The sequence below is a fragment of the Staurois parvus genome, unplaced genomic scaffold (assembly GCF_062004578.1).
Source record: "Staurois parvus isolate SC_StPar_1 unplaced genomic scaffold, SC_StPar_1.0 ptg000126l, whole genome shotgun sequence".
NCBI lineage: Eukaryota > Metazoa > Chordata > Amphibia > Anura > Ranidae > Staurois > Staurois parvus.
In genome coordinates, this window is record NW_028317922.1 from 2,795,313 (window position 1) to 2,819,088 (window position 23,776).

The 23,776-nt window shown below is 41.7% G+C and overlaps 1 protein-coding gene across 2 annotated transcripts in view; it reads left to right on the top strand.

Moving 5' to 3' along the window:
- Positions 1-570: 570 nt before the first annotated feature.
- Positions 571-23,776, top strand: part of ARHGEF4 (Rho guanine nucleotide exchange factor 4) — a 215,183-nt gene continuing 191,977 nt past the window's right edge. The window contains exon 1 of one of the 2 annotated variants that reach the window (XM_089672347.1): positions 571-770. In XM_089672347.1, the coding sequence (XP_089528473.1) occupies positions 732-770 (39 nt within the window). In that variant the 5' untranslated portion in view covers positions 571-731. The remainder of the gene's footprint in view (positions 771-23,776) is intronic. The other variant, XM_089672348.1, reaches the window with a different exon arrangement.

Sequence of the window (23,776 nt, forward strand, 5' to 3'; positions counted from 1 at the left end):
TATAATAAGCTCCAAGATTTTAAAGTGCAGCTAAAGGTCAAGGGATCCCGCTCTAGGACATAAATATTTGTGGGGTAAACCACCATGGAGATGTAATATTTTTAAATTTAGGTTCACTTTAATGTAAAAAAAATGTAAAAAGGTTTTCTAACAGTAAAATAATACATAATGACCTTTAAATTAATCATTGTCAGCCACATAGACAAAAAAGGCAATAAATTAAGGATCAATTTATTAACTCAATAACAAATGTATTCATTATAAATTCTAAGGGGCCTGTGTGGGAGCTTCCCAGCCAGAATGTAAATGATGTCATCTTTCCTTAGTTTTTGTTTCCAAGTAGCCCAGGCTATGATGGGAGTGAGAAAGAAGATGTAAATTTTAGTCTAGCCTCAATAGTTGCCAATGAACTAGCCAGGCACTCTCACTTTATTCATTGAAGACAATGGCTTATCTCTCTGAGCATGCCTAGTACAGACATTCCCCCAGCCCGTAAACTGTGAACAAACCTGTTTGTACTGTTATACAGTTCAGCACTGCACAGATAAATCCTAATTGTTATTCAGCTCCTTAGCATAAGCTCCTGGCATAGCTCACAGTCTTCACTGGTACTAAGACTGTCTAAAATAGCAACAAGAATGCATGCAACCTAAGACCCAGCGGGGGGACGGGAATAATTGTATCCTGTAATCTGGATTCTGAGTGTGGGACAATTTTATAAAGTTTCAGAAATGTTCAGTGTAATGTACTTTCTCCGAAGCTTCTTCAAGGTAAGCCATATTCATTTCTCCTAACTATGTAAAGAATGCTTCTCCCTAATAAGCGAATGTCAAGGCTTTCTGAAGGAATGCAGAAAAGCAGTCCTGGAAATAATGCTTACTAACTGCTTTAATCTATTGACCAGCTCATTTTTTGTATGGGATTTGTTTTGTGCCGTACAAAACTCTAAGCAGTACAAAAAGTTCTCTCTTGCTTAAGTACACTGTTTAAATAAAACAAAAAGTTTATAACTTTTCTCTATGTGGTTGGTTTATTGTGTTATTTAGTTATACGACTTCTTTTTTTGTCTGGCTCAATTTAAATTAAGTTTTATAATACCTGTGAATATCAGCATGTGATTATTGCTAAACACTGCACATAACATGTGCAGGACAAAATCACCTCAAGCAATATCGCATTCAGGTGCAAGCATTTATTTTTAGTTAAGGGTGGAAAGTTTGTAATGAACGGGTTTAGTTTACATCAAGGTCCAAAAATAGTTTGATTCTATGCACCTAGAAATAGATAAAGGGAGGTGTATGCTTGGGATGAAACCTCATTAGAGGTGTGGGGGAGGATTGTGTATAAAATTTAATTTGAAAACTTTTCTAGGATTGCTCTATGATCATTTTAAAATCAAGCAGCACATAGTTAGGTGATGGAGGGGTCGATGTTACAGGTGCTCAGAATCTCCTCCCATGAGCAGCATCTATTGAATAACATAGCAAAACAAAGTAATTTTCTAGAAGAGAATAATCAATCATCATTGCCAATAAAGTGCCCATTGTCAACCCTGATTTGCAGCAGCTGAAAGATTGACAGACGCCAAGACTAAAATAAGTCATGTGATTTCCCCCCCCCCCCCACCCTCAAAACACCTCAGAATGAAGTTCATTCATCCAACTCGCAGTGCATAGCCCTTGTAAATGTGTGTGTAAGGCTTTTTCAAATCATATATTTGTTATAGACGTGATGTTTTGTATTTGCAGATTGTTTACATACACAAAATATGAAGAAAGCAGGTATCCTTTCTAATACTAGACCAGTCCTTAAAATAAATTTCAGGTTTCAGGGAACCCTTGCAAAAAACATTTCACTGGTGGTTAGTGTGAAGAATGGTCCTTTACATTGATGGTCAGTAGAAAGAATGTCCTTTACATTGATGGTCAGCAGGTAGAATGCCCCCCCCTTATGTAGATGGTCAAAAGGAAGAATGCCCCCCTTACACTGATTGATGGCCAGTAGGAAGAATGCCCCCCTTACATTGATGGTTAATAGGAAGAGTTCACACCTTACATTGATGGTCAATAAGAAGAATGTCCCCTTACATTGATAGTCATTAGGAAGAATTACCTTCTTACATTGATGGCCAGTAGGAAGAATGCCCCCTTACATTGACTGCCAGTAGGAATAATGCCCCCTTAAATTGATGGACAGTAGGAAGAATGCTCCCTTACAATGATTGTCAGTAGGAATAATGCCCCCTTACATTGATGGTCAATAGAAAGAATGCCCCACTTACATTGATGGCCAGTAAGAAGGATGTCCCCCTTACTTTGATAGTCAATGGGAAGAATGTCCCCCTTACTTTGATAATCAGTGGGAAGAATGCCACCCTTACCTACATCGTCAATAGAAAGAATGCCCCTCACGGTGGTGGCATTCCACCCTTATAGACAGCTAAAAAGTACCCTGATTTTGTGCTGCTGGGTCTGCCAAGTATCAATGGCCCTGGAACCATGGAGGCGCCATCAGATGGAAGGTCAATCAAAGTTGAAGTAAACCCTAGAAACCTCTGGAGAACTGTGGGGCTCCGTGGAATGATGGTTAAGAGTGATATAATAGACAAATGCCCATGTACTGTTTACAAAAGCTATTCTTCCTGTCACAAACTCTTGTTATTATCTAGAACAGTATTTCTTGAATGTAGAACACTATCTACCTTTTATAACGACCATTTAACAGTTAACTCCAGGTATGTGTAAGTATATTTCATGGAAATCCAAAGGTGTGTACATCTTTTTGTAATACACTTATGTGGTTATCGGTACTTTACAAGCAGTTCCATAACTAAATGCTTTTAAAATAGCCAACGTAAGTGAACCATTTTGTTTTGTGTAAACCTGAGTATTTTTGATAAGCACAAGTGACCTTAGGGGTACATAACACACAATGGTGGAACCATTGACTCAGAATGTTGTTTTTTGAGGATGCATTGGGCCACTTCTATGCAATGCCAGTAAAGGCCAGAAACAACAACTTTTTTTCATGTGGAAATGTTAGTATAGGTTTTTAGTAATAAAAATGTTCCTGAACAATTTTTTAAGCAGAAATTCTACCAGGCAGGATATGTGAGTTGTCTATACCAGCCTTTCTCAACCAGAGTTCCCAGGCACCCTGGTGTGCCTTCAGGCTTCTTCATGGGTGCCTTGGCAAAATGCCCAAAAATTGTATTCAAGCCAGCAGGTGGATCAATTCTGCCTTTTAGTACACAAAGCCACAGGTTTTCATTGTGCACTTTTATTGCCTTCTAGCTGCCTGCATCCTAACAACCATTGACATCATAAGTTGATAAGGAGGACGTGGGGTGCATGCACATCATCTTTGTTTGCCCCTCTCCATCAGCACTGGGGTCACATTAGCGGAGTGAGGGAGAGAAACAGAGAAACACACTGGACTACTAGTCGGTACCAGTGTGCAAAGGTGTATTTGCTTTGGAAGAATAAATCACCTCTAACGTTGGGTGTACAATAGTTTTTTACATTTTAGAATGGGGTGCCTTGAGTTTGTTCAGAATTTTAAAGGGTGCCTTGAGATTATCCATAATTTTAAAGGATGCCTTGACTAAAAAAAGGTTGAGAAACACTGGTCTATACAATATTATCTCACACATTGTTATCAGCCCTGCCCAGTTCTCCTTTGTCAAGGTGACAATGCTGCTTCTCCATGCATACAGTACAGCAAATGTGTGTTGTCACCTAGGGACAGGAAATGTTACTGGAAGGATCACTAGGTGGCAATTAAGAAAAATGGCTGAAAAAAGAAAACCAATGCAGCCACCACAACAATGAACTAGTAGCTGCAATATACTGTATATCATTCAAGTTCTTGGGTTTAGATACACTCTAAGTTACATAGGTTCTTTATGAAACATGGCTGACTTGTAATTAACTGTATAATAGACTGTAAATACATTATGATTCATAAATTATTGTCATTGTTTGTGGATGGGAATTTTTAAAGATGCTTCAGTTTAGTGTATAATAACTTTGTGCGTATATGTTTAGTGCCATTTATGAGCGGTGTTCAAGCGGTGTTACACAAAGTAACAAGTCAGCTATGTAAACATACATGTCATCCTTTTCTAGTATGTGTAATGACTAGGTTGTTACCAGATGCACTATTGCTGAGTTTTATTGAAGATTAAATAATCTGTGGTCTTCTGGTTGATGTATGTAAAATAACCTGTACAGGGGCGGAATGACAACTCATGGGGCCCCCATGGCAATAGGGGATGATGGGGCCCCTGTGTCCTCGCCCACACCCAAAATAGCCTATGAAAAAGCCAATGAAAGGTACCAGGGGCATCTCATGGGGCCCCCTACTGACCCGAGTGCTCAAATGGTCAGTCTGAACCTGTACCAGTAAGGGTACTAATATAGCTGACATTGGCTTTCCTTTTCTTTGCAGTCTGTTTTATGATCTTCCCCATCGTAGGTTATATCAGAGGCTTAGTGTTGGTATTTGGCACTATTTTCTGAGGGATTACTGAGGAAAAAGTTACCATGTTTAGTATTCAGCAGAATATCTTCTATACAGTGCCTACATTTTCAGCTCTGTTTAGCTCTTGTAAGCCAAAGGAAATTTTAGATACTATACGTATACTTATCTGTTGCACTGCATTGGGCATCGTTGACCAGCGCTGCCCAATACAGCCCAATGGGGCTGGTGTGAATGAGCATAAACAAGGCTGCTTGCCTTAAGTACCATTGTTTCAGTTCAGTTCACACCAATAAGTCGTAGGAAAGGTTGCAATTTTATGCAGCGCAGCATATTGCAATGTGTTACAACACATCACAAGGCATTGCTGTGCATAGAGTTGAGGGAAATGTCATTTTGTGACATTTAAATAAAGTTTAAGAAAAAGAACAATGCACTGCACACCAGTGGGTGTGCTTTATACAGAGCATATTGCATGCTGGCTGGTATGACTAGGCCCTGAAGGATAACTTCACCCAAAAGTAATATTTAGTTATAGGTGGAGTCTGATGTGGACTCCAGCAGTGACAAGTCCCTGTTATTTTCTAATCTCCTCAACTGACTGTTCCCAAAGAGGCCAAGTTTGGAAAATCCAAATTAAGTTCTAGCTTCACCAAATCCAGGCAAATAATAGAGGGATTATACTGTATGTCTATGGTTACCCTAAGAGGCTCTTCCCTGCAATTTTCATATATCATCCACAGCCAACGCTGCAATTAAATGAAAAGTCCACCTGACTTTGAGGATAAAATGTAACCAAGTACAACTCCGTGATTACAGAAGAGTTTCTGTTTTGAAGAACTGCATAACATTGAATGAAGTAGGAAGCCATATCTCATCTACAGTACATCACATAATATGGCATAAGGTCAGGGCCAGATAAGCACAGAAAGCTTGGTGCCTTAAAGCGGAACTAATGTCGCGCGTACTAACCTCTACTCCAGTGGCGTCCTGCTCCCTTGTCAGCACCAAATCTTCACCCAGTCTTTTTCTGGGTTTGGCATCTTTCCCCATCTGGACTGGCCGGGCCATTATGACGTAACTCACACACATGCATACGGGATTTAAAGTGTTAATAAACCCAGTACACAGAACATGGAAATGCAATTATTTTAGTAAATATAAACTGATAAATACCTTTTCTTATCAGCATTATATAGCAGTAGTGTGACTTCTATCAGTGTCTGGCTGAGCACTGATTAAATCTTGTAGGAGGTGTTTTCATTCTCCTCTGACTGTCCTATGGGGCTGCAGGACCCCTGACTCCCTGTCCGTACAGTGCAGATTGGTCCTGTACATGCACCCTCCCCAAGAACAAAAATTATCTAGCAATACACACCAAACTGAGCATGTGTCGAGCGCCTCCTAGATCTCTGTACTATCATCAGATGGATTGGGGACTGTGGAACAAGGGGAGGATCAGAGAAGACAGGATCAAACAGCCTTTTTACACAATGCAGAGGATTAACCCCTTAGGATCCACAGTGAGTATAACAAGCATGCTTTACTGCATATACAGACTGATTTTACTGTTGTGGGTTTAGTAACACTTTAATTCATCCCAGCACCAAGGTGTGCCAAGAGGCTACATTAAGCAGCACATGCACAGCTTAGTGTTCATTCTAAGATACCTTTGAGATGGGGTAGATTCTGTTCCTAACAGCAGTGGATCAGTTCACAGCTTATAAACACTCTAGGCAGGAGAGCACCCCTAGAAAACACAGTTCAGTTGAAATGCAGATAGGCAACGAGAGGCAGTGTGCCAACAGCGTCTGTTTCAGAGCACTGAGTACTGCCTAGCCGGTCAGGTCCCAACGGGAAGGCTTACTCAAAGGATGGCAGAGCTGTATCCTGCCCCTTCTTGTCTGGAACGTTTCCCTTCTGCTAATCATAGACATGGTCTCTCTCCCTGCACTAACTACTTTGCAAAAAGCACACCAAAACCTGGGGGCAGGGACCTATATAGGCTCTGTTGACCCAAGATGGCCACCAGGGATCACTTGGATGCAACTTAGCCAACCAGAACACTGCTTCCAAGACCTAGGAAACCATAGAGAAACCCCATTTCCACTCACTTCCTCTCCACTTGTGGTAACACTCAGGTCAAGTGCCACCTACAGTGGAGAACACAAACCACGCCTGCCTGCAAACAGACTTCGCCTGTTCGTTTACACCCAACTACCCTCCAATCCACCTAAATGGAAGAGGATGGATCCACTTCTGGTTTTTTAGTGAACCAGATCAGACTTGGAGGCAGGTGGGAGTCATTTCCAGAATGAATGGACCTTCTGAGAAGGTCCGCCTGACAAACTGACAGGTGGATCTAATCAGCTTGTCTGTGTGAAAGGGGCCTAAGGCAATTTATTTCTTGAAGCGGATCTTTACCTTTACAATTCTGCATCAATAATATCCTGGCATATCACAATATTCATACACAGTACCTCTTTCCAAATCGTTTATCGTTACGATAAGGATAAACCATATCCTTTTTCTCCATGAATAATCCATATACATCCTCTGCTTAGTGACCCTGTAATCCATTTTGAAACGGTTTCTTACTTTTCCTGCCTCCTTGTAACATGCTCTGTGAGCTCCCACACCTCACCTTTTCCCACTCACTTCCATTTGCTTCATGCTACTTGTGCACATTATTTGCAGTCACATGCCCAGTTCTATAGTGGAACTATGAACAAACTTAGCCACCCTATACAAGAAGTCGGATCAAAGCAGCAATAAAAAAGTAATTTGGAGGAGGATGAGAACAATAGAAGTTATTTTTTGAGTCAAGAATACATACTTAAATATACCTATATATAGGTACCTATACCTAATTATACCTAAAGGCAAAACTTTTTTTGACAATTGCACGGTCATTCAACGCTGCACCCAAATTAAATTTACGTCCTTTTTTTCCAATGAATAGAGCTTTCTTTTGGTGCAATTAGATCGCCTGTGCGATTTTTATTTTTTGCGCTATAAAAAAAAAGACCGACAAGTTTGAGAAAAAAACAGTATTTTGGACTTTTTGCTATTAAACATGTCCAGTAAAAAAATTTTAGAAATCAAAGTTCTTCATAAATTTAGGCCAAAATGTATTCTGCTACATGTCTTTGCTAAAAAAAATCCCAATCCGTGTAAATGAATTGGTTTACGTGAAAGTTATACCGTTTACAAATGGCAGTATATATACTGGGATTTTTTTTTTATTATTATTTTTACTAGTAATGGCAGCAATCAGCGACTTATAGCGGGACTGCGGCGGGCATTCTGACACTGGGGAGAACTGACTTTGTGTCACTGACATCCCCAGTGACATCAATACAGTGATCAGTGCTAATACAAAGCACAGACATTGTACTAATGGCACTGGGCAGGAAGGGGTTAACATGTGGGGTGACCAAAGGGTTAACTGTGTGCTGTTTTATTGTAAACTGTGTGTGTGCTTCACTGTAAGCACACTGTTTTACATGGCTCTCCTATGCAAACCCATGCATAGCAGTGTGCAGGAGCTGACAGGGGAGAGAATTGTATTGTTTACTTACAGTTCTCTCCCTCCACCGCTAATGCTCCACGATCACGGGGTGCCAGCGAGTATGCACCGGCTGGGACCCGGTGATTGACAGCCGAGGCCGCGAATGCAAAATCCCATATAATCCCATCACGACCAACAACGCCACCATCAGCCCCACCACGCAAGCCAGAGTACTAGGTGTCATTCTAGACTCCAATCTGTCTTTCCAGCCCCAGGTCCAATCGCTGACAAATTCATGCAGACTCCACCTCCGCAACATCTCCAAAATACGCATGTTCCTAACTCCAGAAACTACAAAGCAACTCATTCACTCCCTTATTATATCACGACTTGACTACTATAACTCCCTCCTCGCCGGCCTACCCCAACACAGGCTATCCCCGCTTCAGTCTATCCTGAATTCTGCGGCCAGACTCATCCACCTTACCAACCACTCTGTATCCGCCTCCCCCCTCTGCCAATCCCTCCACTGGCTTCCGATTGCCATAAAATTCAAAATATTAACATTAACGTACAAAGCTGTTCATAATACTGCCCCAAACTACATCACCGACCTGATATCCATCTACCACCCAAAATGCACTCTCCGCTCCTCACAAGACCTCCTTCTCTCCAGTTCCCTGGTCTCCTCCTCCCATGCCCATCTCCAGGACTTCTCCAGGGCTTCCCCCATCCTCTGGAACTCACTACCCCAATCCATCAGACTGTCACCTTCCCTCCTGACCTTCAGGCGCACCCTGAAAACCCATCTCTTCAGAGAAGCCTACCCCGCCCTCACCTAATTTGCTGATCTCCTCTGCTCTTCCCACCACTCCATCCCCACAGCTATTTCCTCCTGTACCACTCTCCCCTCCCTCCTAGATTGTAAGTTCCAAGGAGCAGGGCCCTCAAACCCCTCGGATATTGTATTGTATTGTTACTGTACTGTCTCGTGTACTGTCTCCCATTGTAATGTACAATGAGCAAACCGTTGGCGCTATATAAATACTGTATAATAATATATATATATATGTGTGATTTTGCGCACCCCTGCCACCCTCTAGCAGTATATCTGCTATAGGGCGACGGGAAAGCGTTTAAGGAGATTCACCCTCTCTATTTTTCCCATTTATCATTATCACTGAAAGTGAAAGTAAAAGAAAATCCCAAATTTTGGGTTGTCCCCAGAAAAGTAATAGAGAGGAAATCTTTTAATTGGGACGCTAGTTCTGGTGGCCTGGGGGTCCCCAATTAATTCCCTTAATTTGCAGAGATTTCCTCTCACTTCCTGTTTGGCTATGGGACAGGAAGTGAATGTAAATCTCCCCAATGGGACAAAGAGGGCAAAAATATACCTTACTGTGGTTATAACCCTCCCTTACTCTATCCATATTTTTTTTAAATGTTTAAATAAGGCATTTGATAGGTGTTTGCCAAGCGTTAAAATCGCACCACAAATGCCTATATGAAGTTTAATGGTATTAACGCTCTGCAAACGCCTTGCAAATGCCTCACAAACACCCCGCAAATGCCTGCCAGGCATTTGAGGAGCGTCAACATAGATTTGAATGGGAGGCTTCAACTCCTTCTGACTGGACATGAGGCATCAATTTTACAGTGACGTGACGCTAACGCTTCAGTGTGAACAGCACTGTGAGCTGCCTTGTGTAGAATTTTCAGAGGCGTTTGAGGAGCGTTAGAAACGTTTCCCAAACGCCTGTCTAACGCCTGCTAACAAAGCTAGTGTGAACTTAGACTTACACATTACTTAGCACACATGAACCTACCATGACAAATAGATCTTTAGATAAAAAATGGAAATCGTTTTCTGTATTATTCTGTTTATTTGTGCCGTGGTTCTACCCACATCGCGGCCCCTATGTCACCTGTGGATTAGCAGATGAAACAACACTGAATGCCAGGGGAAGCAGACACCTGAAACTCCTGGACAAATAACATGGGATGATACTGCTGGCAACTTTGCATTGTAAGAGATATAAGATACCAAAAAATATTTTATAAAAAAAGCAACACTTAAACTGAGGGTTAACAAGGGGTAAAATTCTTTTACAAAATAAAACTTTTTTTTTCCACTTACCAGTTTGCTTGACTGGCATTATGTGCCACTCGGGGAAAACCTTTCAATTACACATAAAATAACTCATTTAGGCCTGGTTCACACCCATGCGTTTGTTTAATGCCTTTATGTAGAAACGCACTACAGTCCATTTAACATGGTTTCCTATTGGACATGTTTGCATCTATGCATTTTTCAGCCTCTTAACTTTTGGAAAGAGTCAGGGTCTTTTTTAAACGCAACACAGTGTTTTTGTAGTTCAATAGACTTCAATAGACACGGGGCAGAAAAATGCATGTAATAGTTTTTGATGAATTTTGGTTTTTTTGCAAGTAAGAAAGTATTGACTTTGATGCCTATCTGGATGGGTGCAACTTTGATACAACTTTGGATGGGTGCAACTTTGATACATCTTTTTTTCTAAAAGGAAAGTATGATAGCTAAGTTCATGTAGTGTGACTTTGATGTGACTGTACACTCTCTGGCACTCAAGTAGCATCAAATTTGCACCAAAGTAGCACCAATCCAAAGTTGCATCAAAGTCACACCCATTCAAAGAGGCATGATAGTTGAATCCAAGTCGCATCATAAGTCGCACCCATCCAAATTCACATCAAAATTTAACTAAAGTGGCATCAAAATCAATACTTTCTGATTGCCAAAAAAAAACAAACACAAAACCCATCAAAAACGCGTTCAAAAACTCAAAACGCACCGCAAATAAACGCGTTGATGGCAACACGCAGAGGTGTGAATCTAGCCTTAGAATTAATTGTTCAATGGAGAGCCTTTGTCAGGACTCCTGCAACAGAGACAATGACCCTGCTGTGTAACAGGCTGCTTTATGAAGAAGGCTTGAAAACAGTCTACAGGCATTCTTTTTTACCTATACTGGTGTTCTGACAGTAGCTCTTGAATAACACAGCTTGCAAACGCTGTTTGCAGGTTTCATTTATACAGAACCTGCTGTATGCACTACTGAAACACCGACTGGGACCCGACTGTCAAAATGTGAGCCAATCCGGGAACTACTTCTTCCATAGCAGTGTCTATAGGCACAAGCCTACTGTCCAGCCCTAAGTACAGCATATCATTTGAGAATATTGGCGGGTCTTTGTGGACAGTGGTAGCACATTGATATGAGTGACCCTAAGTACAGCATATCATTTGGGAATATTGGCGGGTCTTTGGGGACAGTGGTAGCACATTGATATGAGTGGCCCTAAGTAGAGCATATAATTTGGGAATATTGGCGGGTCTTTGGGGACAGTGGTAGCAAATTGATATGAGTGGCCCTAAGTAGAGCATATAATTTGGGAATATTGGCGGGTGTTTGGGGACAGTGGTAGCACATTGATATGAGTGGCCCTAAGTAGGGCATATAATTTGGGAATATTGGCGGGTCTTTGGGGACAGTGGTAGCACATTGATATGAGTGGCCCTAAGTAGAGCATATAATTTGGGAATATTGGAGGGTCTTTGGGGACAGTGGTAGCACATTGATATGAGTGGCCCTAAGTAGAGCATATCATTCGAGAATATTGGCGGGTCTTTGGGGACAGTGGTAGCACATTGATATGTGTGGCCCTAAGTAGATCATATAATTCAGGAATATTGGCGGGTCTTTGTGGACAGTGGTAGCACATTGATATGAGTGGCCCTAAGTAGAGCATATCATTCGAGAATATTGGAGAGTCTTTGGGGACAGTGGTAGCACAGTGATATAAGTGACACTAAGTAGATCATATAATTCAGGAATATTGGCGGGTCTTTGGGGACAATGGCAGCACATTGATATGAGTTGGATCAGTGAATGCTCTTTGCTATCTTGTCTTAATTTTAGTCCTGTTCACATATCTGACTTCACAACCATCAGAACGAGGCACACAGGCAAACTACGTAACTGACTACTACTGTGGGGGTATTTATTTTTTTCCATTTTTTTTATAGTATCATATTGGCAAGTGCTACTCATAGGCCACTGTGTTACCCATGTTTAAAACATTATTACTAAAATGGATAAACATGGGGGATCTGGTTGTTCAGAAGCAAATATTTATACAATGAAATCCTATAATATAAACATACTTTTTTTAATATGACCTCGATAATCAGGGGATCTATTATTGTTCCAGGTCTTCATGTTATATAATACTCTGTGCTAATGAGGACATCGCTAGGCTTGTCACTGAACCATGACTACATGCTTATTAGTCACCCTGCCTTGTGTAGTGTTTATGTATAAAAAGAGATTCTATAGCAATTCTAATCAATTTTGGAATGACACTGTGCACAATCTGCACCCTGAATGGACAGAACAAAAAATAATATGCAGAAAGGATCGATATTTATAACCTAACCTTAGTACCTTAGTAAATGGTATATGTGCAGACTTGGAATGCTTATTTGTGCAAATGTAACCACTTGTTGCGCAGAGCAATTTTAAAATTTTTCACATATGTGTAAAAATCTTTTTTAATAAAATTATAGTTAAGTGTTATAAAATGAATTCAAACATCATGTACAGTATTTTCTGAAAGCAGAGGCCATGGAGAATGAAACAGTAGTTGTTGCAATTATTTATGTCACACAATATTTGCACAGCTGTTTATCCAATGCAAATTTTCAGTTAACCACTTGCCTACCGGGCACTTATACCCCCTTCTTTACCAGGCCAATTTTCAGCTTTCAGCGCTGTCCCATTTTGATTGACAATTGCGCGGTCATGCAACATTGTACCCATATGAAATTTTTGTCATTTTTTTCTCACAAATAGAGCTTTCTTTTGGTGGTATTTAATCGCCACTGGGCACTTTACTTTTTGCGCTATAAACAAAAAAATTGCAAAAAAAGTTTTTTTGTTTCTATTATAACATTTTTCAAACAGGTAATTTTTCTCCTTCACTGATGTGCGTTGATGAGGCAGCACTGATGTGCGTTGATGTGGCAGCACTGATGGGCACTAATAGGCGGCAATGATGGGCACTGATAGGCAGCACTGATGGGCACTGATAGGCAGCACTGATAGGCGGCACTGATAGGAAGCACTAATGAGGTGGCACGGATAGGCAGCACTGATAGGCAGCACTAATGAGGTGTCACAGATAGGCGGCACTGATAGGTGGCACTGATAGACAGCACTGATAGGTGGCACTGACTGGCATCACTGCTGGGCACTGACTGGCGGCACTGCTAGGCATTGACTGGCGCAACTGGTGGGCACTGACTGGCACAACCACTGGGCACTGACTGGTGGCACTGACTGGCAGCACTGCTGGGCTGCACTGATGGGCACACGTGGGCACAGGTGGGTGGCACTGGTGGGCACATGTGGGTGGCACTGCTGGGCACAGGTAGGTGGCACTTCTGAGCACAGGTGTGTGGCACTGCTGGGTGGCACAGGTGGGTGCACTGCAGGGCACAGGTGGGCGCACTGCTAGGCACAGGTGGGTGCACTGCTGGGCACAGGTGGGCAGAACTGGTGGGTGGCATTGTTGGGCAGCGATCATCAGGGCATTGATCATCAGTGCCCTAATCATCGGTGCCGATCCCTGCTCTGACAACTGCCGGTTCTCGGCAGTACTTTCCTTGCGCTCTGACAGCGTGAGGAAAGTGCAGCCGAGAACTGGCAATTGCATTTCCCGGTGATCAGCGTGTCCTTCGACACGGCTGATCACGTGGTAAAAGGCCGCTGTGACTGGCCTTTTACCACATCACGTGATCAGCTGTGTCCTACGGACACACCGATCATGGAGATCGCCGGGTGCGTGCCCCCGGGGGAGCACAGGGGAGCGCGTTCTGGGAGGATGTCATATGACGCCCTCCCAGAACTGGCCGGCCGCAGTGTAGCTGTCATTCAGCTATCTGCGGTCAGCAAGTGGTTAAAAATAAACTTGTATGCATTTTAGTGCACACAAACACAATATAATACCAATTTTTTTTGTAAAATATAAAAGATAATGTTGCGCCAAGTAATTACATACTAAACAAAGTATAGATAAACTATGGTACCTAAACATTTCCCTAGGTGACACTTTCAAAACCTTTTTTTTTTCAGGTTACCAGTTTAGAGTTAAAGTGTTACTAAACCCACTACAGTAAAATCAGTCTGTATATGTAGCAAAGTATTCTTGTTATACTCACTGTGGAACCTAAGGGGTTAATCCTCTACATTGGGTAAAAAGGATGTTTGATCCTGTCTTCTCTGATCCTCCCCTTCTTCCACAGTCCCCAATCCATCTGCTGACAGAACAGAGCCTTGAGGGCAAGCTGCACATGCTCAGTTTAGTGTGTATTGCTAGTGATTTTTTTTTTTCTTGGGAGAGTGCATGTGATCAGCACAGGGCCAATCAGCCCTGTCCAGACAGAGAGTCAGGGGTTATGCAGACTCATAGAACAAACAGGGGAGAATGAAAACTCCTCCTACAAGCTTTAACCTGTGCTCAGCTGGACACTGATAGAAGTCACAAGACTGTTATATACTGCTGATGAGAAAAGGCATTTAGCCGTTTATATTTACTAAAATAATTGCATTTCCATGTTGTGTGTACTGTGGGAGACCAGATATAGTGAATGCAGGGTCCTGGGTTTATTAACACTTTAAATGTGAACTCTGGTGCTAGAATTCTTGCTCTCACTCTGAAGTTTGCAGTGATACCTCACTAGTGCAATCACCGTTTACATATGCAGGCAGGACCTACATGCACGTTTGTATTTGCACATGAGCACAGGGGGACGGAGCACTTTAATTTTTTTTTTAACTTTATTTATTTTATTTAAATTTATTTTGTACACTGCTTTTTTATTTATTGTTTTATTCAACGTTATTGCTATCCCAGCTACTGGTCAGTAATGGACAATAAACAAAGAACTGAAAAAGGGAGTAATAAAATCATTTTCACTTTTGGCTTCATTTGTCACAGAAGAAGGGGAGGAACAAATGTTCCTCCTTTTCCTCTGTTCTCAGATGACCCAACTGCTTGCAGCGGTGCTGGGCTGTCCAGTACAGTGGCAGGCGGCAGTCCTGTAAAAGCTATGTTTATCTCATGATCTGCTCATCGTTGGGCTGCACAGCTTTTGCAGAGGGCAGCACTGTGAGACGGACTTAGCAGGCCCATCCACTACAGGCTGCCTGCAGAAAGCAGAGGCCGATACAAGATACAATAGAAGTGAGAGAGCAGCAGTGACTGGTTTTTATTACAGGAAGCTTGCAAACAGAGGAAAGTTTCACACTGGATTACTGCACAGATCTGAAAGAAATACACAGAGCACACCAAGATTCAAGTAACAAATACACAACTCTTGTATTTAGACAATATTTGCTTATCCTGTAGTTCAACTTTAAAACCTAAATACATTCAAAACATATTTTTAGTTTTGAATAGAGTGTGGTTAACTCTATTTCTGTCCCCAGTTGGGATATTCCTCCTCACTTTTTATTTGACAAGTGTCAGACAGAACAGGAAGTAGGGGAAAATCTCCCCAAGAGGACATAAACTGTCAATGTCCCCATGTCAGCGATAAATTCTCACTTTCTGTCCAGGTGACTGGTGTCGGACAAAACAGATAGCTAGGTGAAATCTCAGCAGGGATACAAACAATATTTAGAATTTGGCAGATGTTCTAACCTTTTCTTTGTCAACAAGTAAATTTTTTATTTTGTGGCTGGAATTGGGCTTTAATGTTCTTTATCCACTTGATTGCTGGCAGGTTTTACAGCCTTCATGACTAGGCCATTTTTTGCTATTCATCTACAAACAAATGGTACACTATATTGGCAAAATATTAGGACACCCCCCAAATCATTGGATTCAGGTGTTCCAATCGCCTCCATGGACACAGCTGTATACAATCAAGCACCTAGGCATGCAGACTGCTTCTACAAACATTTGTGAAAGAATGGGTCGCTCTCAGGAGCTCAGTGAATTCAAGCGTGGTACCATGATAGGTTGCCACCTGTGCAATAAGTCCATCCATGAAATTTCCTTGTTACTAAATATTCCACGGTCAACTGTTAGTGGTATAATAACAAAGTAGAAGCAACTGGGATCAACAGCAACTCAGCCACAAAGTGGTAGGCCACGAAAAATGACAGAGCGGGGTCAGTGTATGCTGAAGCGCACAGTGCGCAGAAGTAGCCAACTGTCAGCAGAGTCAATAGCTAAAGGTCTTCAGATTAGCACAACAACAGTGCATAGAGAGCTTCATGGAATGGGTTTCCATGGCCGAGTAGCTGCATCCAAGCCTTACATTACCGAGTTCAATGCAAAGCGTCGGATGCAGTGGTGTAAAGCATGCCAACACTGGACTCTGGAGCAGTGGAGACATGTTCTCTGGAGCGACAAATACCATTTCTCTGTCTGGCAATCCAATGGACATGTCTCGGTTTGGCGGTTGCCAGGAAAACGGTACTTACCTAACTGCATTGTGCCAAGTGTAACGTTTGGTGGAGGTGGGATTATAGTGTGGGGTTGTTTTTCAGGGGTTGGGCTTGGCCCCTTAGTTCCAGTAAAGGGAACTCTTAAGGCATCAGCATACCAAGGCATTTTGGACAATTTCATGCTCCCAGCTTTGTGGGAACAGTTTGGGGATGGCCCCTTCCTGTTCCAACATGACTGCACACCAGTGCACAAAGCAAGGTCCATAAAGACTTGGATGAGAGCGTTTGGGGTGAAGGAGCTTAACTGACCTGCACAGAGTCCTGACCTCAACCTGTTAGAACACCTTTGGGATGAATTAGAGCGGAGACTGCGAGCCAGGCCTTCTCGTTCGACATCAGTGCCTGACCTCACAAATGCGCTTCTGGAAGAATGGTCAAACATTCCCATAGACACACTCCTAAACCTTGTGGACAGCCTTCCCAGAAGACCTGAAGCTGTTATAGCTGCAAAGGGTGGGCCAACTCAATATTGAACCCTACGGACTAAGACTGGGATGGCATTAAAGTTCATGTGCGTGTAAAGGCAGGCATCCCAATACTTTTCCCAGTATAGTGTACTGTATATATAATTAAATTTTCATTTATTCCTTTTTTTTTATACTATTAATGGCAGTGATCAGTAACTTATAGTGGGACTGTGATAGTGTGGCAGGCAATCTGACACCAACTGACACTTAGTGAGAACTGACTAACTCACATTACCAGTGACACGAATACAGTGATCTGTACTAATACTATACACTGTCACTGTACTAATGACACTGGCTGGGAAAGGGTAACCTTTTGGGGTAATCATGGGGTTAAATGTGTGCCTAACAAGTGTTAATGTGTGTAATGTTTTCTACTTTTTACTAAAGATTGCTTTGTTTACTTCTGCCTGCTTTGCAGGCAGAAGAAACACAGAGATCATTCACTATTTACAGAGACCTGTGTTTTTTGTCAACACAGGGCTCTGGGCTGTGATTGAATACAGCTGATGAGCAGTTCCCAGCACTGAATCATTGGCCGGGACTTGCTGACTAAGTCCTGCTGTGTTCAATCACAGCAGAGTTGGTTGGCGGAGGCGCGCCCTAACCTGAAAGAAAGGTGCAACATACAGGTACATTACTGTACTGTGGCAGATCAGCTGTGGTTATAATTAATTGAATATTGATTAATTGTTTCTTTTATTACACTGAAACTGTCACTTTGACTAGCAGACAATGACATTCTAGCTGTTGGGAAGACAGACTATGTATACAAATCTATACATTTTTATCATAATATTTAAAAAATCAATGTAGTGAAAAGTTGTTGTTTTTTCCTAAGTTGGTATTGTTTTTTTGTGAAAAAATAACTGTTGCACCTGGTGTTATCTATAGAAGGAAAACAAAGCATAGACACATTCATACAGAAATATCTCCACAAACAAGCAAATCTGGTTTGCCTAAGTGTGTCAAGTAATAAGGTTATACCAGGGAAACCAGAGAATGTACTCAATGATAACTCCGCCAAGCATTATATGTCGGGTATAGAGCTTGGAATGTCTTAAAACTCTCTCTCCTGTCTATTTGAGGCAATTCACATAACACATTGGGGGATGATGCTGTGGACACTTGTTTGGTGAATGGCCAAGCATAGAAGGGGGACACACGACACCAGCACTGGTGCTTGTCATACCTTCAACGCTGATATCAGTGGGGGAGTGGAAGTACATTGGGAGTTGTACTTTACAACAAAGTTAAAGCTGGCCTTAAAAAAAATTAAAAGATTCATCCATCCACACAAATGGTGGATGGAGGATTCCCCCCGCCGGGATGTAGTATTCTGACAGCAGCTCCCGTCACTGTCAGAATACACTGATCAGCTGATTGGCTGAAGCAGGGAACAGGCTGTGGCTCATCAGGAAGCTACAGCCAGTTACCAAATCCAAGATGGCAGTGTGGAAGAACAGAATTGGCAACATAGAAAACAGCATTGGACTTCATGAGCAGGTATATGTTTCTTAAGAGTCAGCAGCTACAGTACTTGTACCTGCTGACTTTTAATTTTCCTTCAGTTTGGTGTAGTTCCTCTTTAAGAGAGCCACAAATATTGTGCTAGAACCACTCCAACTGTTCACTTCATCAGCTGGTGGACTGGATTGTGCCATTGGATTTCCATCTACAGCTTGGCCATGCATCTGATACTGCTGGTGGTCATGGCCAAGTTCTGTGTTCTCAGGCTGATTCAGGTTGACTTTTCAAATAAAGTAAATCTATCTTGAAATGAATATGGGGGCTGACATTGGTGATTTCATTTTGAAAATGAAAGTCCACTGGCTGTATTGGTGAGCCTTAGGTTCAATACTTTTCAAGTTACTGACCAAGAACAAGTATGCAGATCAGGAAAGATAGATGCCAGCACTTGAACACAGGACAGCTGGTGAAACGGGCTGGAGGGAGGAAACTGCGGGATCAAGGGACAGGTAAGTGGCTGTTTTTTAAAACTCAGCAGCTACTGTTTTTGTAGCTGAAACTTTTATTTTTTAACAGTGTGACTGGAACTCAGCTTTAAAGTTTAGATAAATGGAAGACGTCTTACCAATTTGTGTTAATTGCTTTGTATGCATGTATAGTGCAGGGATCAACATTAACATGGAGAGGTTTGAAGTCCACTTGCCAAGGTATGTTTCAAAGAGTTTCAGCCTACTTTTATTTGTCATTGACTTTGAATAACACAAGATCCTCGCACAACAGGCATATTCTAGCCCAACACAACATAAAAGATTTTCCAGCTTCCTGGCTTTTTGTTATACAGAATTGTTTTTGCCCAGGGAGGCTGACACTGGAGCCAAAAAAAACATTCAAGTTCTAACCTCCTTGCTGGACTGGCTCTTTCAATCTGTAGGTCAAACTCTCAATCTGTATAAAAGTAGTGAGTCTTCAGTGGTGGATGGTTATTTGGTTAGAAAAACAATCTAAATCCAGCATCACATGAACACCTTGATGCATTTTGCACATTTATTGTTATGGGATTATGGCTTACTTCTCTCCATAACCCTTTGCTACTCTTCAATATGAATAGGCATCAATTCACTACGCTGCATAATTATTGGATCTGGGTTTGTTATTGTAGCTCACAATAATTTTCTCATTAAAATTTTCTGTAAATAATGAATATCAGTTTTGCATCACTATTTTTTTGTAGGAAATATTTTATCATTACAAGTCTGTATTTCCCACTAAGAAACAATAAATCTTAAGAAATCTTTGTGAATTTACAAACAAAAGAATACAAAAATCAACACAATAGCATACACCCAAAGACATGCTGGTAGGTTAATTGGCCTCTGTCTAAATTGGCTCAAGTATGTGTATGTATGAATGTAAGTTAGGGACCTTAGATTGTATGCCCCTTGAGGGTTAGGGACTGATGTGAATGTACAATATATGTATGTAAAGCGCTGCGTAAATTGACGGCGCTATATAAATACCTGAAATAAATACATTCCATTAACCAGTACTATACAGGCTAGCATTTGTCTTGTGTGTTAACATACTTTTCTTCAGTTTGAATGGGCTGCCAACATACCTAGCTTGGCTAAAACTGCACCATACCTTGCTGTGTATTGCGCCGAGCGGCAGTGCAAGTGCGTTGCTTTACTGCAATGGAGTGTCATACGGAATTAGGAGCACAACAGTGTTCTAATGTACAGTATGTACCACAATAGTGTGAACCCTGCCTGAATGAATCCATTTTTTTTTAATTCTTAAAGGTGAAAGCATAGCAGTAAAAAATGAAAGCATGCATTATGCTTTCATGATGTCATAGCACCAATGGCTAGGTGCTACTAGTTTTTATTGCAGATGTTGTTGATGCTGCAGCCTAGAGTAAATCCTGCAGATTCCATAACTATCCATGCCTTACAAACTGTCCATAACACTGAGCTACTCCCTTATAGTTAACCCTCCCGTGCCTGAACCTGTAGAGGAAAAGTTAATTTTTGGAACATGTTACATGTTCCACCTGTAATTAGGGCGGTACATGGATCATGTTCCAACTCCTGCCTGCTCTCTACTTGACCCCCCCATGACAAGGGGTGGGGGATCTTCTCCCTGTACCTGCTGTAAGAAATTAAAAATAGAGCAGCCATGCGAGGCTCCGCCCACACGGCCTCGTCATTCATTTACAAAGTTCTGTGAATTAATGAACTACAAGTACCGTTGGCTGCCTTGGCCGATGACTTGTAGTTCCCAATGAACTTTGAGGGTGCCGGTGAGCTCTCTCGTAGTTCATTGCTTCTTCCTGCAACTCAATACCTGCCTGCCCGTACGAGGTTCGAGTAGACAGCTGCACTGATTGTCTGCACCACTGCAGATCAGCAGATTGTGAGTGCAATGTCTCACAGGCTGCAGAGTAAAGCAAAAAATAAATGTACATTCTTTTACCTGCAAGGCTTTGTTGGCAACCCTCTTCTTATATACATATATATCTTTCTACTTAGATTTCTAGTTGGAATTTTTTGAAAGATCTGTAGACTGCCCTACAGCTTTAAATGTATCTGTACAAGTACCAATGTTATGGTGCATGGGATATATACCGGTATATGTAGTGTCTAGTAGAGTTTTTGATGATGCCTTGGTATTTTCTATAGATTAATACAGTCTTCTTCAAGTTTTGAGGAGCACTGTCACCCTCTTCCCCTTGTGTGTGACCTTTGGGGCTGTGGGCTGGTTCCTGATTGTCCTCTCCGCTTTTGTGAGAGTATACCCTGAATATGATACACAATTATTGTTTCCTGTTTTTGAAAATGTAAGTCTATCGATATACATCTATCTATCTATCTATATATATATATATATATATATATATATATATATATATATATAATTTGAATGTTGGAAAGTATATATCATGTTATTTTGTTTTTTTTGTGTGCTTTTAGCAGCAAATCACAACTATACCCCCTGAACCCCTGAAGAAGCTACAGTGCGAAATGTGTCAGGACCAGGAATATCCTCCCTTTCATAGACTGGAACATAGTGGCAAGCAATATATGATATCATCTGTCTATTTAGGAGGGGAAGTGCATTTTTGGGGTTGTGATATTGAAGGTTCTGTTGTTTCAGTATACTTTGATTTTATCTTATGGGAATATGGAATACCCTGTTAATTTTTAAACTAGTTGTACAATAAAAACTGTTTATTTTATTATAAATAGTGGTTGTTATTGTTCTGAGAGAATATATCAGCACCTAAAAAATCCCAACTTTTAACAGTTTTCCTATTGACTGGTTTTTCATATTTAGGGATGTGGTGGCTGAATGCACCAGCCGGACCTAATATTACTTTCATGTTTAATATTATTCTGGATATTGGCTTTAAAGCCTATCTAAACCCAAGAACAAAAAGTAACATATTGAAGCTTTCCAGTCCTTAGATGTGGCTTTTCTTCTTTCAGGCTTTCTATTTTTTATTATCACCTAATGCTCATGCCAGTAACACTTCCTGTCCTAGGGTGACAACGCTCATTCACTATACTGTAGTTATGGAGCAGCATTGTCACCCTAGGTCAAGAAGCATGTCAGGACTACAGAGCACATCCCTCTCCTTCTCTCCATTTCATAGACCAGCATTTCTCAACCTTTTTACCCCAGAGGAACCCTTAAAATATTTTTCAGGTCTTGACAAACCCCTGCTAAAATCAATTCATCCAGAAACAGCGGAAAACTGATCAGCGGAGAGCCACACTTGCAAATGGATTAAAAGACCTTTGGTGCCACATTGCTGACTCTGTCAAGTGGCATTGGCCTTGCTATGCAGGCACCATCAGATGGGATGTCAGTCAGCTAAGGCACAGCTAAGGGAACCCCTAGACACCTGTGAAGGAACCCTAGTTGAGAATGGCTGTCATAGAGGAGAAGTGTTTGGGAGCTCACAAAGAGAGCTGGGAACAAAACTAACTGATAACATTGTAGCACAAGCAAAGAGCACAGGAAATGTTCAGCTTAATAGATTTCTGGCAGGATCAACATGTATTTTCTTGCATGTATTAAACAGAACAAAACACTTGTCCATGGTATAATTTACAGACCAAAAGGGTGAAAATAAGAAAAGTTCAGTGTTTAGGAATAGGGTGTATTCACATGGGTGCAGAGACCCATATAGTGTCTGTTTATGTTCCTGGGATTGAGATATGTACTTTCCACCAGCAGCCTGCTGAAAATCAATGACATGAGCAGCTGTAGAGATCTTCCTGCACATATGAATATTTACATTCTTACAGGGACAAATGCACAGTCCTGGATGCAGTCTGTCCATGCATCTGTTCCTGTAAGATTGTAAACGGATGTGCAGGAAAATCCATACAGCCGCTGCATCTGTCTGCCTCCTGTCATTGATTTTTAACAGGCTACTGGCCGGATTTGATTGGTACATCTGTCACTCCCAGATGCATAAACACATTGTATGGGCCTCTGTATCCATGTAAATGAGCCCTAACACTTCAGCCTAGTACACATGGACCTAATGTCGGACGGCATCGGCTGGTTCATTAAAAACCGGGTGACATTCAGCCTGTGTGTACAGCAACCAGCCTGACAGAAGCTGGCTCTGTCGAAGGGGCATGACCGAAAAAGGACTGCTGATTGCCTCTCGATCAGCGCTCACAGCCAATGGCTGAGTGCTGTCCGGTGTGTTCTAGCGGGGGACCGTCCCTTGTCAGAACACAATAGCTCACATCAGATTGTTAGTACAGCAGCTCCTCCTGAGCTCTGCAGTTTTTTTTTTCGTTCAGCCTCCTGGGTTGAACGAAAGAAAACTGCTAGTGTGTACCAGGCTTTAAAGCCTCCAGTTTTATCATTTTGTGATATTCCTTTTATCTCACAATCTACTTGTGAGTAATCTGTTTGTCAGTAACTTGACTTCCTCTTCTCGGTGCCTCCCTCCCCACCTTTGTGTCTTCTTCGGTCCTATTTTCCTAATTAATCCCATATTCACATATCCTCATTAGTAAATCCTAATGCAGAATTTGTCTGGGCCTGGCAAACCAGCTTTTCCAAGTCACTGGGGTGTCTCCCGCAACTCTCCGCCACCCTGTCATGTCTCAATTCCTCCCTCAATCAAGGGGTGGAGAGCAGCTAGTAACTGCACAGAAATAAAACTCTTATAAGAAGACATTGGAGTCTGGTTAGTCATCAGAAATGCCATAAACTCTGTTGCAGACAACGTGATTAAACTTCTCAATTGAGGAAAATTTGATTTGAGCCTT